Source organism: Mugil cephalus, chromosome 17, assembly GCF_022458985.1.
Source record: "Mugil cephalus isolate CIBA_MC_2020 chromosome 17, CIBA_Mcephalus_1.1, whole genome shotgun sequence".
Taxonomy (NCBI): domain Eukaryota; kingdom Metazoa; phylum Chordata; class Actinopteri; order Mugiliformes; family Mugilidae; genus Mugil; species Mugil cephalus.
Genome location: NC_061786.1, coordinates 22,237,178 through 22,254,713, shown reverse-complemented (window position 1 = coordinate 22,254,713; position 17,536 = coordinate 22,237,178). Strand labels below are relative to the sequence as shown.

The following is a 17,536-nucleotide window of genomic DNA, read 5'->3' as shown; positions in this document are numbered from 1 at the left end:
AACAACAGGACACCCTCAGAAGGCCCATGTCCTACCAAATAAAGTACATCCATCTAAGAAGAGAAAACCTCCAGAGGCCAAATCTAAACAAGTGAAGCCTGGAGGTGGAGCAACCAGGAGCAGCGAGAAGCAACCAGGAGCAACCAGGAGCAGCCAGGAACAAACCAGGAGCAACCAGGAGCAACCAGGAGCAGCCAGGAGCAACCAGGAGCAGCCAGGAGCAACCAGGAGCAGCGAGAAGCAACCAGGAGCAACCAGGAGCAGCGAGAAGCAACCAGGAGCAACCAGGAGCAGCGAGAAGCAACCAGGAGCAGTCAGGAGCAGCGAGAAGCAACCAGGAGCAACCAGGAGCAGCCAGGAGCAACCAGGAGCAACCAGGAGCAACCGGGAGCAGCCGGGAGCAGCCGGGAGCAACCGGGAGCAGCCGGGAGCAGCCGGGAGCAACCGGGAGCAGCCGGGAGCAGCCGGGAGCAGCCGGGAGCAGCCAGGAGCAGCCAGGAGCAGCCAGGAGCCCCGGAGGAGGAGGCGGCAGCACAAAGCCTCAGTGTCGCCCCTCAAACAGGAACAAGGCACAATGGCTGCACTGTCGGCCGCCTTCTCTCCTGCGCTTCCATAGGTCTCCCTGACACCAGGCCTCCTCTCCCCCTCCTTTTTTTTTTTTTTCTCTCAATAAAGCAGCACAACAACCTTTTCAGGGGCCGGAGCAACGGTCTGCTCTTCGCCCGCCGCCCTGAATGAAACCATTCTCTGCCCAACGGCTGCAGCCTGACGCTTGTTTCTCTCAGAGCTGAAACCAACTTTCGGAGAGAATGGGAGATTATCATCATCTGGTAGCAGGAAAAAAAAAAAAAAAACGAGAAACCACAGGGGCTGAAAACATTCAGAGCGAGAAAAAGGCAACGTTGAGCGATTTCTAGACAAATGGATGGATCCATTCAGGAAAATGAAGGAAGGAACGAAGGAAAGAGGTGAATGAATGATTCACAACGAGACTCCGATCAATCATTTATCAGCTGGACGGGAATGATGTGTTTTTAAAAATTCATCCATTCTCAAAAAAACAAACAGGAGAGGACGGGGCAGCTCCTCTTTAAAGGAGATCAGAGGAGGAACATGGAGACGCTCCTTCATTCATGAAGTGTGTCGGCTTTCCAAGGAACAGCCATTAGTGAAGTGGAGCGGCTCAAATCCTGCAGCTCTGTTGTCGGACGGTGTTTTGGTGTCAAACTTCCATAAAAAAAAAAAGTTTTTAGTTTGGTCTGTTGGGCTGATCTGACGTCCTGTTAGTGGCTCTTTTAAAGACGGAGATTTTAGTTGTTTTCATTTATTCATGACATGAGTTTTTTAAGTGAATAAAGGAATTTTCAGCAGAAAATGTGGAGAAGAAAAGAAGAGAAAGATAGAATCAGTTGATATCAATATAGAGGAAATAGAATAGAACAGAACATAATAGAAAACCTTTATTTGTTGCAGTTTGCAACATAGTGGCAGAAAAGTAACAAGAATAAAGAGTGAACTGTGTAAAAAAATAAATAAGATTAAAAAAGTAGAATAGAATAAATAATATACGTATATATAAGTATTGGCACATACACAAAGGAAGAAAGGATAGAAGAAGAATGAGGAAGATGAAAACAAGGAAGAGAAGGATGAAAAGGCAGAGGAGGAAATAAGAAACAGCAGAACTGAGAAGAAAGAGGAAAAGAGGTGATGAAAGGAAAAATGGAAAAGAAAGAAGAGGAAGAAACAGGAGAAGAAGAAAGAGGGGAAGGAGGAAGGAAGCGGAGAAGAAAGAAAATGTAGGAGGAGAACAAGGATGATTGGTTTGGAAGAGAAAGAAGCAGAAGTGGAAGGAAGAGGAGAAGGAGTAGATGAAGAAAGTGAAACTGGAAAAGACAGAAGATGAAGATGAGGGGAAGGAGGACGAGAAGAAGAGGAGGAAGTAAGACTGTAGGACTGTGAAGAATGAGAGAAAGAAACTGAGACGTTTCCTCCTCCTTCCTCCATGTTTCCGATGTTTCTGTTTCTCCTCAACCTGAAGGTTTTACTCCGTGAACCAGAATCCAGATTCCTCACGGTTGTTTCTGTTCAAGTCGTTCATTTAACCTGTCGTTGTGTTGAAGCCGTGAATGGAGCCACTTACAGAACAAACACAAAGAAAGAATAAAAACTCTCTTAAGTGTTTCTCTGTCCTTCAGGATGGAAAAGACTCTCGAGCCTCAAACGCTGCATGACCTCTGACCCCTTACCCCCCCCATAAGGAGGGACCAGAGCCCAGAAGCAGTTTCCCCCCATGACGACGATAAATCAATAAAGCCTCATGTTCTCGTCCTCTAATGACTCTGATAATGTGTCATAATCTCACTCATCAATCATGTTGTCGGAGGACGACGAGCGCATGTTTTTCTTTCTGCTGAAAACAGCATCTGTCAAAACTATCGGCACAAGAAACTACAGAAATTTAACATATTTAACCTATTTATTTTTATTCATCTTATTCATCTTAATAACTATTTGTCCCAAGGGTTAAGTCTGTAACTACTTTTTAATGACAGTCTCTTAACTTATTTATTTTTCTATCTGTTAGTTGCTAGTTATAGCATCTGCCAACCTTCCAACCTACCTACCTACTGAGCTAACTACGTACTTACCGAGCTAAATACCTACTTACCTACCTACCTTCTGAGCTAACTAGCTAGCTAACTACCTAGCTACTGAGCTAACTATTTACTTACCTACCTACTGAGCTAGCTACCTAGCTAACTACCTACCTACCCAGCTAACTACCCAACTTCCTCCCTCCCTCATGCAAACAAACACACTGTCTCGCTGTAAATCTACTCGTGTACACTCCAGTCCTGTAGGGGGCAGTAAAGCACCCGACAACTTCCAGATCAAACCACAAGAGAAGAACTTAAAAATACTTTTAATATTCACCAAGAAGGAAAAATGTTTGGGAAGGATTTCAGCCGTTGTTTTATCGGTAGCATGCTACCTAGCTAGCTAACGTTAGCCATGAAGGCTATTATGTTGTATCACTTTTCCTTCCTTCCTTCCTGTGTTTTTACTAAACATTATATCTGACTTGTTAAATGTGTCTGAAGTGAGTTCAGATAAAAGATGGAAACTGAAATGATCTGTGAGACGAGGACGTTACTGAGTCTCAGTGTTTCTGTGACTGTGAATCCGTTTGTAGCTCCAGAGAAAAAAACTGTGTGTTGTTTTTCTTTGTGTTTATATCACATCACTCTGGAGTTTAATTAAAGAGCGTTTTACAAAAAATACATCATAAAAAAAAAAAAAAAAAAATGCAATAAAAAGTCGACTTGTCGTCGTCCTCAGAGGATCTGAAACCAAACATTGAGCTTTGTCTTTAGTTTAGTTTACAGAAGCCGAGCAAACTGCATCCATATGAGTGGAGCTGAGCTCAGCACAGATAGGGAGGAGGTGGGAGGAGGTGGGAGGAGGCGGGAGGAGGCCGGGGGGGTAGGCTGCCTCTATAGGAGCTCCATAAAGATGGCACCTAAAAACCAACATTAGCTGAAAGAGGTTTAAAAAACAGAGCCACAGGAAACCAGCTCCCACCCCCGGCTTTTCTCCACCCTGCAGAAAATCCCCCATTAGATGAGTCTGAACGCTGTGGATCCATGAACGGAGGGAGGAATAAATAAATAAATAAATAGAGAACAGGAGCCGGGCATCTGTCCTCCTGTCACAGGTGATTATTTTAAGGCTGCAGGAGTCGCTCTCCATCCATCTCGTCTTTATTCAATCCAGCATCTGTTGTTTGCATCCAGGATGTTTTAATGGTTTGAGGGAGGAGGGCGGGCGGAGCAGATGTGATTAAATATGGATTTGTGAGCGCTACGTGTTATTATTTATCAGCGCTGACATTACAGCGAACAGCGCTAACAAGAGGAGGGTAAACAGTGACCGGCTGAGATTAAAACACGAGCTCTGAAATATTTATTAACAGATACTCGACCAGGAACTGGATGAAACAGTTTGATCAACGATAACAGAGAGAGATGAAGCAGGTGAAGAAGAAGACGGGATGAGAATAAAAGGAAGGAAAAGTGAGATAAAAAAAGACGATGAGGAGAAAACAAATAGGAAAAGGAAATAAAAGAGTAATTTTCGTCCATCTTTGTCTCTAACTGAATTAACTCAGTAGAAGAAGACGACTAAAGTGTTGGAGGAGGACTTCCTGTTTGTTTAATCGTCTCCTCTCGTCTCTGTTCGTTATGTTTTACGTCCAATAAATGAATAAATGAATAAACCCGGAGCGTGACCGACCTCTTTCCCAGCGTGCTGAGCGGCGTGCTGAGGCTCAGCGGAGCTCGGGCCGGTTTCCTGTTACGTCCCGTTAGCTTAGCGGCCGACGGCTCCTTCCTCGGGGACTCGAGGTGTCGCGCCGGGCTGTCGCCGGGCTTCACGTTCAGGTCCTTCAGGACGTCGTAGTTGATCTTGGACGAGATCTTCTTCTGCTCCAGCATCTTCTCGATGGCCTCGTCGGCCGTGCTGGCGTTGATCGGAGGACGCTTCCTCGCGGGGCCTCGAGACTGTCGCAAAGAAAAGACAAAGAAAATTAACATTAAAAGACAAGAAAAGGCGTCTTGAGCCAGGTTATAGCAGCATTTGCTAACTTCCACCTGTCGCCCCTGGACAGAACTGATGGAGAAGAAACATAAGAAACACTGGAACATGATGTGATGAGTCATTTAAAAGTGGACAAAACTGTTTAAAAATCATCTGACGTGTTTATGAAATGTTTTGTTCTGCAGCCATGTGACCAAAATGCTAATGGACTCATGCTAACATGCTACTATGTGCAGTTTACTGCATTAGCATGCTAACATTTGCTAGCGTGGCTGATTAGAAACATTGTAGAGGACGGACATTCGCTTCACCTGCAGCTTGAACTGAACATTTTTATTATTTATATGATAAAAGGTATAAATACAAACTATTCTGTGTCGACTCAGAAGCTTCTGATGCAAATATAATAAAAAATGCAGCTTAAAAAAAAAGAAAGAAAGGAAAATGAGGAATATATATCACTTAAATTAAGAAAACGAAGTAAAGGTTTATATATATATATTTTTATATATATTTATATATTATATCCAGCCTCAAAGAAGCCACATGTATCTTTATTTAGACTAAAAACAAGCAGATTTATTTTTACAGTAAATAGTTTTACTTTTATTTACTCAACAGTAAAGTCATTGCTCTGGATTCTTCTATGGAAACACGTTATTGCCGTTTTTTAATATAATGTTAAGAGACAAAAAGATGCTTTAAGTAAGAAATGTTAAATTTGACAAAGCAGTTTTTGTACTTTTAGATTATTATTCTCATTTTCAGCATTAACTAGAGAATTTAGGAACAAAATACTTTAAGAAAGTCTGATGCTTTGAACAAATAACTGCTTTATAAGAAGAAGAATTTTGGTAAAAACTCTAATTTAAGATATTTTATCTCAGATTTCTTTCTTTTTTTAATTATTTAAATGGATTCCACTTAATTCAGCAAATCAGCTTCAAATCTTCTTTGTATATTCAAACATTTAGGTTTGAGAAGATTTAAATCCACATTTATGACCGAAACCTGCTCTTTTTGTAATTAGGATATAAATCTGACGTCCTTAAACCAGCAGCGTCTGATAAACTCAGTTTCCTGGTGAAGGATGAGGCGGTTTTCTGGTATTTATTGGCTGATGTGTCGGTGACGTGGCGACGAGCTGCCGGCTGGATCAGAGCTGTCAGGAGGCTTCACGTCTCATTAGATCTCTGTTCCAGTCGCAGTTAATCCAGACGGTTAAAAAGCCGCCAGCAGATGTTGTGTCTAACGCGCGAGTGTGAGAGATGAGCCAGAAATCAGTAATGGGAAATGAGAGGGAACCAGTTTCACAGGAAGCTGCCGTCTCGTCTCCTCTCGTCTCGTCTCGGTTCAGTCGGATCCATGTTTGATAAGACGTTTAATTCATCTTTTAAATCCAACTCGGTTTTATTTTATTTTATTTATTTCGTTTAGCCAAACTCATCTGGATTAATTATGAGGAGAATATTTAAAAAAATACGTTTGCATCAACTAGATGTTCCTTCAACCAAACAGAGACTTTTAAACTATTTATTTATTTAATTGCAGCAGATTATAGATGATGATTAGCTTGGTTTTCTGTCTCAGCTTCCAAAGATCGGTGGCGTCTCCTCAGCTTCTCGTCTTTGTGTCGTCGTACATTTTAAATCCGATCATGTTTCTGTCCTGGACTCGGACTAATCGAGATTTACTGCACTAAACATTTCTACAGAAGAGGAGATTTAAAAATGTATTTAAACATAAATATATTCAAATCTTTTTTTATGAATTGACATCAGATTTATCAAATGAAGATGGTTCTGAATCAGAAAATAACAACAAATAAGAACATTTAGACTGAATACGTTCAGCGTGATTCATTCTCAACGTATGGACGTGTGAATATCTTCTTAATATTAGACTTATTTTTTTATTTTTTAACAAACACAGTCTCAGATCTTCACTCTTTCTACCGTTTACCTTCTTTTCTTTGTAGATGCCGAGCTCCTTCTCCTTCTCTATCTTCGCCTCTTTTTCTGAAATCAAGAAACAGTCGAGTTAAAGTCTGAGGTAAAGAAGAACGAGTGAAGAGTTATCAGCTGCTTCCTTCCCTCCCTCCTTCCCTTCGTACCTTTCTGCTCTTTGAGGTAGTCCGAGTTCTCTGCCATCCAAAGCGCCGTCTTGATTTTAACTTCTTTGTCATTGAGCAGATACTGTTTGAAGGAAAGAAAATGTAACAGGAGAGAATCTTTTATTAATAATTTAACAGAGCAAACGTGACTGATCTCTTCCTCATTCTCATCGACCACTTTGTCTCATTTCCTCTTACGCTCCTTTTCTCATTTTCTTTCTTCTGTTCTTCTTCCTTCATCTTCTTTCCCTCATTCTTCTTCTCCTACGTCTGTTCTATTTCCAGCAGATTTGATGCTTTTTTACTTCCTCCTTCTTCTTCTATTACTCCTTCTACTGCTTCATTGTCTTGTTCTTTAACTTCTTCTATTACTCTTTCTATTACCTCTTCTTCTATTACTGTGTCCCCTTTCTTTTTCCATTATTCCTTGTACTGCCTCTTCTTTAACTCTTTTTATTACTTCTTCTATGTCCTCTTTCTTCTTCTACTATTCCTTCTTCCTCTTCTTCTTCTTCTGATCCATTTCCAGTAGCGTTGACGCTCCTCGTCATCAGAAACTCTCCGTCAATAAAGTTCCCGACGTTCTGACGTGAACTCGTGTATCTGATCAGATCATTTTATTTATTTCGTCTCCATGGAAACGGTTAAAACCTCTGATCAGAATAACTTGATCAGGATTAAGAAGAATTATTGTGTGCGTAAAGACTGTGGAGCTCGTTAAGCAGCGTGTTAACGTACCAGCTCTATCTCATTGTCATCGATCCCACTCAGGTCCAGCTCCCCAGTGTCAGCGGCTCCGTCTGTCACAGACAAAAACACATAAAACACATCAGGTTGAACTAATTACGTAAATTACAAAAAAAGGCTAAAAAAAAACGGAAGTGCAGTTCCTTAAATGTCCACTAGATGCTGGCTTCTGAAATCAACATCCTGCTGCGTTTCTTCCTCTCGCTGTGGAATCGGCAAATAAAACGTCCCACGACTCCCGATAAAACTTTAACAGGCTCTTTCTCCAGTTATTGTATAAGATGCAGGATTAAAGGCCTTTTCACGCAGCACAGAGAACAACATTTTACATTAATTAATTAACATGAAAGAGCAGATCCTCAGACGTGACCTTTGGGGGATGAAGACTCATTTTATTTAATGCTGCTAACGGTGCAACATGTATATAAATGTATATTTTACAAAGTTCTGTTCTTTTACTTAGACCATAATTAAATTAATGTTCCTTGTGTTTTATTTTGATGTCTCCTATTTATTGCAGACCATGTGGAGCTGCACCTCCTGCTACAACGACAACAAAGCTTCTGACATCGAGTCCATCCTGTCGACCTTCAACTTAAAAGGTCTAATAAACATGCACATTTCAACAGGACGTCAACTTTCTCATACTGTGGAACATCTTCCATCAACAAGTTAAACAGACCATTGTGATCATTGTTTAGCTAATTATTTACACAAAAAAAAGTCCTTAAATGTCCAGTAGATACTGGCTCTGACATCGAGTCAATCTCCATAGACGTCCATGTTAAAAAAGACGACTTTAAATATGAAAACACGTGCATCTTAACCTCTCATAATTTCGGCCTTTTTGCAGAAAAACTCATATTTAGGAGAAACTCAAAGTAACGGAATATTTTTCATGAACATGTTGGAGCTCATTCATGCTCTTTGTCTCTTTTTAGACTCTGAAGTTTCTATCACAAAAGTCAGAATCTCTCTAAGTGGTTTAGTTCTGGATGAACCAATAACAAGTTGTTGGGCTTTCCTGAACTTTTTTGTTTGGAAACAACGTGTTGGTTGAATCCTACGATGACTTTTATTAATGGAATCAGTTCTGTCCCACATATGAACCAGCGTTGGTGTTAAAGAGTTAACAGGAGGTCGACTTCCTGCTGCCTGAATCAACAAATAAACCTCCCGATAAGACGTTAACAGCCTCGACATTAACACGCCCTCCTTTCACTCAGACTCGCGCTTTATTTTGAAAAGCTGAAGCAGCACTTTAAATTATTCACGTGAAGCCTGAGACGAGACGCCGCCGCCGCCGCCTCGCTGACTGCGAGAACGACGCAACGGACGCGTTTAATGTCTCGATAAAAAGAAAAAGAAGAAAGAAGAAAGAAAAAAGGCAGTGGAGAAAAAAAAATCCGACTTTAATAAAGGAAACAAAAGATGTTTCCACTCCGACAGATTCTCCAGCTCGATTAGCCGCCGCCTGCAGGCGTACGACATTCAGTCAAAGCGGGAAAAGATGGATGTTAAAGGTTTATACGAGTTATTAAACGTCCGTCAGCTTCCTGCGTCTGACGTGTTCACAGCGGCCTTCCCTCACGTTCAAACTCCCAACAGGAAGGCGGCTTCAAAGAGTCCACGGGCAGATTTCCTGCTTCATTAAGGGAAGACAGGTGAGGGGAGGAAAGACGAGGACGTCCTCACACTGAGCAGGGTGGAGAGGCTGGGGGGGGGGGGGAGATAATCTAGTCAGGCATTTGGAGTTTAAAGCTTCCCTTAAAAAGAAAGAAAGAAAGAAATGAACGTCTCCAGAGGGAAGAGGCAGGTCAGTCGCTATCTGTTGGGCCCAGCCCTCTAAGAACTTCCTCTCCGTGAAGTGCGAGGACGAGATAAGATGGAGACGAGCCCGGAGAGAGATCGGCAGCTCCGGGAGGGAAAGACTGAGAGCTGATAACACCGGTCCGACCCCGGAGAGGAGGAGGACGAGGAGGGAGGAGGGAGGAGGGAGGGAGGAGGAAAAGGGAGGGAAGGATGGGAGGGGAGGGAGGGAGCAATTACCGGGTAATTATTCAGCCGCTGCTTTGATATATCTGCACTCGCTAATTTGATCAAAGCCAGAAAAAATTGTTCTTGGTGAGAGGAATCTGCACAGCTAAGGTTCAGGAAGTTCAAGTTCTTTTAATAAAGAGAAAGAAAAAGACAAAGAGAGAGGATGTCACAATAAAATAATGTGAAATTATAACAAAAAACTAAAAGAAGCTCGAGGTGGTTCATCTTTACCAGGTGGCAAAGTTCAAAAACTAAAAACTGCAGTTCCACTAATGGCCACTAGAGAGACTCAGGATATCCGAATCAATGCAAAGTAACAACTCACTGAATCAGTTATGTCACAGAGTGTACTGTACCAAAACAGATGAAAAAAACATGTTAACAGCCAGTTTTGATCTTTAAAGCTAATTTAATGCACCGTGAATGGATCGTTGTTGAGTTGTTGCGTTAGTCAAATGTTTTTGTGAAACACAACATAAGAAAATATTAGCTCATTGCTACTAATAACTCAAACAATGTGCAAAAGATTTGGGCTACGAAGCCATGAATTGATGGGATTAGCTCAAACGGCAGCATGAGGCTAAATAAATGAGGCTAACACTGAAGTGCAGTTCCACTAATGGCCACTAGAGGTCGGCTACGAAAATGAGTCAATCTCCATGGACCTCCATTTTAAAATGTTCAACTTTACAGCAGGAAAAATCTCGTTATTGGTCAAACGTTTTCGTCAAACATAAGAATATATTAGCTCAATGCTACGAATAACTATTGAAGTGCAGTTCCACTAATGGCCACTAGAGGCTGGCTACGAAAATGAGTCCATCTCCATGGACTTCCGTGTTAAAAATGTTCAACTTTATAGAAGAAATAAAGATGAAAACTAGTTTAAACGAGCGATTGAGGAACAGTTCAATAGTTACTCAGGAAAAATCTAATTTAATTTCTTCTGTTTACGTGGAATAAGTCTGAAACTTTAACCTCCTTCATTTATTTCTCATCTGTTTTTCTGTCTCTGTCGGTTTATTTAGACTTTTTATTGAGAAGTTTTGATACTTCACAACACACACCATCGATTTTCCAGTGAACTAACTAAACTAAAGGACGATAAAAGCTTTTAACCAAAACGCTCTGAGGTTTAATCACAGCTGCACTTATTACATTTCTAATAAAACAGTTTTTTTCTTCTGCAGGATGAAAACGAAAGAGGAAAAGGAGAAAGAAAATATAATGATTTAACTTTGAAGGATGAAATTATCTCGTCTTCAGACACGAGATGAAATGATTCGAAGCGTCTGGATCCATCAGTGGAAACAGCCACAAACCTTTTAATGTGTGAGTGGATCACGTCACCACATCAGCACCAAAGACAAATAACTACATAAAAATAAATAAATTAAATAAAGGTTCCTCATTTCTCCTCCTGTCATCTGTCTGATCAGACCGTTTTATTCCGTCTCCATGGAAACGGTCCAGTCACATCATCTTCAGTCTGAGCTCGACTCATTTCTTCTTCTTCTTCTCTTTTCTTTTTCATGAACACAGGTAACAGAACTCTGAAGCTCCTCCAGGCTGTTAACTCCATCACCCACAGGTAACCCGACCACACATTCACCTCCTCCACCCTCCTCACCCGTCTCCCTCCCCCTCATGAAGGCTCGTCCTCTGATGTGGTCGGGAGAATAAGACGCTTGATACCAGAGAGGAGAAAGAACAGAGAGAAATCCCTCCAGGAGTGAAACTAAAACAGGTGAAGCTTTGAAGATGGAGGGAGGAGACGTAAAATAAGGGAGGAGCATTAAAAGGTTTTTATCTTGGTAACTCGACACAGAAACGCAAATTAAATCCGAGACAATAATTGGCCAAACGAAGTGAAATCCAGTGACGAGCAGCTGTCTGACATCATCTGTCTTTTTATCAGCTTTGACGTTGAGCTTTGAGCCTTGAGCCGCTAAAACATGGAAATAAAACGGGTTAATATTAAAATTCTCCTTCTACAGTTGTTTCTAATGAAGAAATTTGCAGAAAAGGCTGAAGTCATGTTTATTTCAGCTGCTGACATGAAGGATTGACTGGACAGTAACTATTTCAGTTCCAACAATTAACAATAAAACATTAACGCTACAGTTTTATATGGCTAACGTTACTTCTCAGTAAAGCTCTTAGCATTAGCATCTTTCATTTAGCTACATTTATCAGAACTGAAATGACCTAAAACTAACTGAAAACAACTTAAACTGAGGTTAATCAACTTTTCCAAATCCCTAATAGTTCATATGGATCATTGTTAAGTCCAATTGTCCACATTTTTCCCTGGTCTCTCTGTATTTATTGACAAATTTCACTGTGTTTTTGTCCCTCAGGGGGCGTGGCCTCGAGAAGTGACATCAGTACATATTAACATACGAGTATATTTAATAAAAAAAACTGTAGAAACTATAATTACATCGCGCTATGAGAAATATATAAAACATTATTAATTATAGTTGTATAAACTGTAAATAACTTTATATAAATATAATGTTTACAAATCTATATGAAATGTCTTTATGCACAATATTGTATATAAATAGATATAGTTACAAATACAGTGTATGATACAAATCTCTGACTTAAAGAACCACATAGATCAGTGGATTAGTGGATTAGTACTTTATGTGATTCTGGCTCCATTGAGTCAGAAGCTCATGTTTTTATGTTTGTGCGTTATTTATATGGACATTCACACTGATATATTTATACTTTAAGTCCTATTTTAATTTTAATGATCTTGATGATGTGAATAAATTGTGTGTAACTTTATCTGGCAAACGTTGTATTAACGAATGTGCCGAAGCCGAAGTCTGTCACCTCGTCCTCATAGAAGAAAGTCTCATTAGTTCCAGTTCATTAAACAACTTTCTGAACATAACGTACGTTTTTATTCATGATTTTATTAGTTAGTGTCTCACAGATGTTTTTAATTTTGTCAAAGGAGGAACGAGTAATTTGTCATAAATATTGGATTTTTATATTGTCTCTTATTGTGTGTTGTGATGTGACAACGAAATAAAGCCCATCTATCTATCTATCTATCTAGATTATGCAAATAAAGAGGTTCTTCAGGTGCTGTTCTTAAAGAACCCTTTAAGAACCATTATTTTTGACTGTGCACGTCGACATCAGTCACAACAGCAACAGGAGGCGTCGCTTTTATTAGGAACAAAAACTCTAAATGCCTGCGCTGCTTTATTTCTCTCTTATTTCTGCTTTATTTTGCGTTTGTTCCTTTGTTCCTGGAGCCTCCAGGTGGAGGTGGGAGTCGTGATGAACTCCTTTTATTCTGCAGAGGAACGAGACGTGAAGACAGACGGAGGTAGAACCAGCAGGACACTCAACAAACAACCTCCTGCTTTAAGAGACGAGAAATGAACAAGAAGAAGAAGAAGAAGAAGAAGAAGAAGAAGAAGAAAAGTCCAAAGAGGCTCAAGACAAAAAAAAATAAAAAAGAGGCAGAGCAGGAAAGATTAAGAGAGGAGAGAGAGATGAAGGGATGAAGGAGACAAAGAGGCTGATTGAGAGAAGTCAGCAGGAGGGAACCGGAGAAAAGACACAGAGAGAAATATTAGAAAAGAGGCTTAAGAGGAGTTCAGAGATCTCCTCTAATCCTGATCAGAAGACGAGAGGAGGAGAGAAAAGTCACACTGGATAAATTAAAAGGAAGCTCCGGTCTGCTGACTCCTCCTCCTCCTCCTCTTCTTCTTCTTCTTCCTCCTCTTCCTCCTCCTCCTCCTCTTCCTCCTCCTCCTCCTCCTCCTTCTTCTTCTTCTTCTTCCTCCTCTTCCTCCTCCTCCTCTTCCTCAGACAGTGAGGTGTGAAGATGCTGCAGGATCTGATGTCAGCAACACTCCGCCACAACCAGCGGGAGGAGGAGGAGGAGGAGGTCTGGTTTTTAATGGAACAGATAAGTTTAACATCTGACATTAAAGGAGTCAGGAGGAGGAGAAACCTTCTCCTTCTACTTATTCTGTCTCTCCTTCTCCACCTCTTGCTCCTCCTTTTGTTTCTCCTCCTTCTGTTCCTTCTTCTTCTTCTGTTGTTTCTACTTCGTCTTGTTTCTTCTTCTGTTTCTCCTTCTCCTGTTCCTCCTCTTCGTTTCATTTCTCCTCATTCTGTTCCTTCTTCTTCTTCTTCTTCTGTTGTTTCTACTTCGTCTTGTTTCTTCTTCGTTGGTTTTTCTCCTCTAAAGTTGTCAGTGTGTTCCCTCATGGAGCCTCCAGCTCATCCATGTATGAACCTCCTCACTCTGCAGTCTGCCGAGGAGGAGGAGGAGGAGGAGGAGGAGGAGCAGGTGGTTGAGTGGGAGGACTCTGGGTCTGGGCTCCTCTAAGGTCGGGGGGAGGTGGGGGTGGGATGGGGGGGTCAGGTTTTAATGGGCTGGCCCGACCCGTCGGTGTCAACGAGAAAACCTCCCGGTCTATTTATTTCCTCAGCCCCGAGACCTCGTTACCTCAAACTACAGCAGGAGGAGCCGCCTCCTCCCCAGGAGCATCTGGGTTTATTTACTGGAGCCACTGGAGGAGGAGGAGGAGGAGGAGGAGGAGGTGGTGGTGGAGGTTAAGGATACATTTTCCTCCTATAGGAATAATTAAATAAATAAAGTTCTTGCTGTCTCCCAGCTGTAGCATGCTAGCACAGTTAGCCTCTGATGCTACATTTAAATGTCAATGCATCTGCTTAACTCACAGTTAATAAGGGATTAATTAAACAAGAGTGAGAGGAAGAAAGGAAGAGCTGCTGATAGAAGAAGAAGAAGAAGAAGAAGAAGAAGAAGAAGAAGAAGAAGAAGAAGAGAAGAAGAAGAAGAAGAAGAAGAAGAAGAAGAAGAAGAAGAAGAAGAAGAAGAAGAAGAAGAAGAAGAAGAAGAAGAAGAAGAAGAAGAAGAAGAAGAAGAAGAAGAAGAAGAAGAATTAGTCCAGTCTGCTTATTGTTTTTCCTCCATCTTTCTACTCTTAGACTCTTAGATGATGTCTCCTCCTTCGTCCTCATTGATTCCATCTCTGGTTCATCTTTATTTTTATTTGTTCCCCTCGTGGAGCAGAGAGAACGGATTAATCCAGATCTACGTGGTTATTAGAGGTTTACTACTAGACGTGGTGGAGGCGTCAGATCAGGACGCAGCAGGTTAAAGGTTAAAGCGTCGTGTCGTGTTTGTTTGTTACAGCCTCCTTCCTGACATTCATCTGAAACCAACACATGTTTTAATCATTTCCATCAAGTGGAGTTAAAACCGAGCAGCGTCCATGATAAAAGCCCCCAGAAAGGATGGGAGGAAGGAGGGAGGAGGCTGGGGGGGAGGAGAGGAGGGAGGGAGGGAGGAGGCTGGGGGGGTAATAGCCAGAGGCGAGTGGTTTCCTGTCGGCTAAACGGCTGCTGTCATCTCTGGTCAGACCAATCACAGCTGGAAGAGGTGATGGTTCAACACTCAGAGTTTATACTGAATATACAGAGGAGGAGGAGGAGGAGGAGGAGGAGGAGGAGGAGGTGGTGGAAGAGGAGGAGAAGGAGGAGGAGGAAGACAAGGAGGATGGAAAGAAAGAAGAGGAAAAGCGAGAAGAAGAAGAAAGCAAAGGAGGAAGAGGGAGAAGAAGAAGAAGATGCAGAAGAAGAAAGGGGAAAGAAGAGGAAGAAAGGCAGAAAAATAAGGAGAAGAAGAAAAAAAAGAGGAGGTCCTTCTGTTTAACTCCCCCTGGAAGAGGAGAAAGAAGCAGAGGATGAAGAAGAAGAAGATGGAACAATGGAGAAATCTACCTCTTCACATCCATTCACTCCTCATGCGTTTATATTCAAAAAGCACCAAGAAACAAACCTCTATGACTCTATTAGACTAATAATAATAATTATCTTCAGTTTTCTTCTTCTTTAGTTTTAATTGTGTGTCTCTCCTCATCTGATGCCCCTTTTCCACCAACTGGTTCCAAACTGGTTCCGAACCAAAAGCAGACCAGTTCTTTAGGTTCTTTGAAGGTTCATTAGTTCGAATCCGTCCGACCATATGTCTGTTAATCCCCCACCCACACTGACCCCCCCCATGTAAAGGCCTGACCAGCTGTCCCAGCAGCAAAGAGGCTGCAATTATCAGCCTAAATTAGTCATTAGTTATTACTAATTAAACACACAATTAGCTCCACGTTTGTTGTCCTGGAGGAGGAGGAGGAGGAGGAGGAGGAGGAGGAGGAGGAGGAGGCTTCAGGCTTTAACTTAACGGTTAAATGAAATATTTATTCAGCAGGTTTCAGATTCATGTCACTTTCCCTCAAATGTGTTTAATCACCAAGTACTGGACTTGTGAGGACCAGTTCATCCTTTATAGATTCAGACCAGAGAAGAAGAAGAAGAAGAAGAAAAGGAATCAAAAAGAGAAAGAAGGTAAAGAGGAGAGAGAAGGGAACAAAGATGAAAGAAAAGAGGATGATAAAGATGACAGAGGAAGAAGAATCCTTGTGTTTTATTGTGATGCGACGACTCGTCTTTCGCATCTTTAACCAGTAAATAAACCTGAAGAATCTTCTCATTAATATTTAAAACGATGATAAATCGTCGATTCGATTATTTAAAAAGCTTCTTTCAGCTCCACAGATTGAGCCTTCGACTCTCACTTCTCCTTCAAATGTGATGAGATTGAATAACTAAAGAGCCTTCCTCCTCCTCCTCCTCCTCCTCCTCCTGCTCCAGATGAAAAGATTAAAACCGGTGACCTCCTGGTTTGAAAGGCTCCGTCTGCTCGTTAGCAAAGAGACAACACCAAAAAGATTTTTTTTTTTGTTTCGTTTCAGATCTAAAGTGTCGGCCGCCTTTTTTAAACGCAGGGATGAGCCTTTTGAGTTTCTCTTTCATCCCTGAGCGACTCCTCTGTGGACGCAGGGAGATGCAGACGGATGCTGCTCGTTTAAGGAAAAATAAAAGAGGATAATTGACTCGGCGGAGGAGCTTCCACCAGGAAACACACAGAGATTTACTGTAGTAAGAGGAGGACGGACGGCTTTATGCTAGTTTTTCTTTTTTTTTTTGCAGAAGAGTCGTGTGGCTTCTTAAACAGCCGGTAAAATACTCGAGGTGTGAGAAGCTGAAGTTCATTCAAAACACCTCTAAATATCATTGTTATGACACCAAAGCTACAAAAACCACCAACAACCAGCGTTTCACACAATATTTATGCAGCATATGACACATTTTTAGATGTTGGCTCTCACTGTTTTTACTGTTTGTTTGTTTGTGTCATGATTTTAGTCTTATCAGTCGTGTTGTTTTAAAGTAAAGATTGATGGATAAAATAAGAGCAAATGTTTTGTATCCGTGCCGTTGTATCTATGGACAAATGTATGTAGGATTAAATAAAGTATCATAAAATGATACGTATTGTAAGAAAACTGTTAAATTTCAATCTATATTTTCTAGTTAGCACCTACAAATTTAAGAGTCATGTTCATGAGGCTCTGAGGATAAGAAGAGCTACTAGCTGGGAGGCTAGGAAGAGCTTCTACTAGCTAGAAAGCTAAGTGGGGCAAGTGATTATAAATTCTGAGCTGGGAAGCTAGCAAGAGCTACTATTAGCTGGGAGGCCAGGATGCTATCTGGAGGCTATGATAATATGAAGAGTTACTGTTAGTTTGGAGGCCAGGAAGCTAAGAGGATCTCATATTAGCTGGGAGGTAAGGATGACAGGAAGAGCTACTGTTACATGGGGCTAGGAATACCTTCTACTAGCTTAGATGCTAGGTTGTTGGGAAGTGCCATTATTAGCTGGGAGGCTGGGAATCTAGCAAGAGCTACTATTAGCTGGCCAGGATGCTATCTGGAGGCTATGATGATAAGAAGAACTAATATTAGCAAGGCCAGGATGCTAGAAAGAGCTACTGTTAGCTGGGAGGCTATGATGATAAGACTAGCTATTATTATCTGGAAGGCTAGGAAGCTAAGATGATCTAATATTAGCTGGGAGGCTATGATGATAAGAAGAACTTCTACTATTAGCTGGGAGGCTAGGAAGCTAAGAGGATC

The 17,536-nt window shown here is 41.4% G+C and overlaps 1 protein-coding gene across 1 annotated transcript in view; it reads right to left on the bottom strand.

Annotated features, from left to right (window-relative positions):
- The window catches only part of LOC125024081 (transcription factor IIIB 90 kDa subunit-like), an 86,961-nt gene that overhangs the window by 23,308 nt on the left and 46,117 nt on the right, over positions 1-17,536 (bottom strand). Inside the window, exons 13-16 of the mRNA XM_047611750.1 lie at positions 7,451-7,512; positions 6,713-6,794; positions 6,562-6,617; positions 4,297-4,562 (exon numbers count right to left, since the gene is read on the bottom strand). Of these exons, the coding sequence (XP_047467706.1) occupies positions 4,297-4,562; positions 6,562-6,617; positions 6,713-6,794; positions 7,451-7,512 (466 nt within the window). The remainder of the gene's footprint in view (positions 1-4,296; positions 4,563-6,561; positions 6,618-6,712; positions 6,795-7,450; positions 7,513-17,536) is intronic.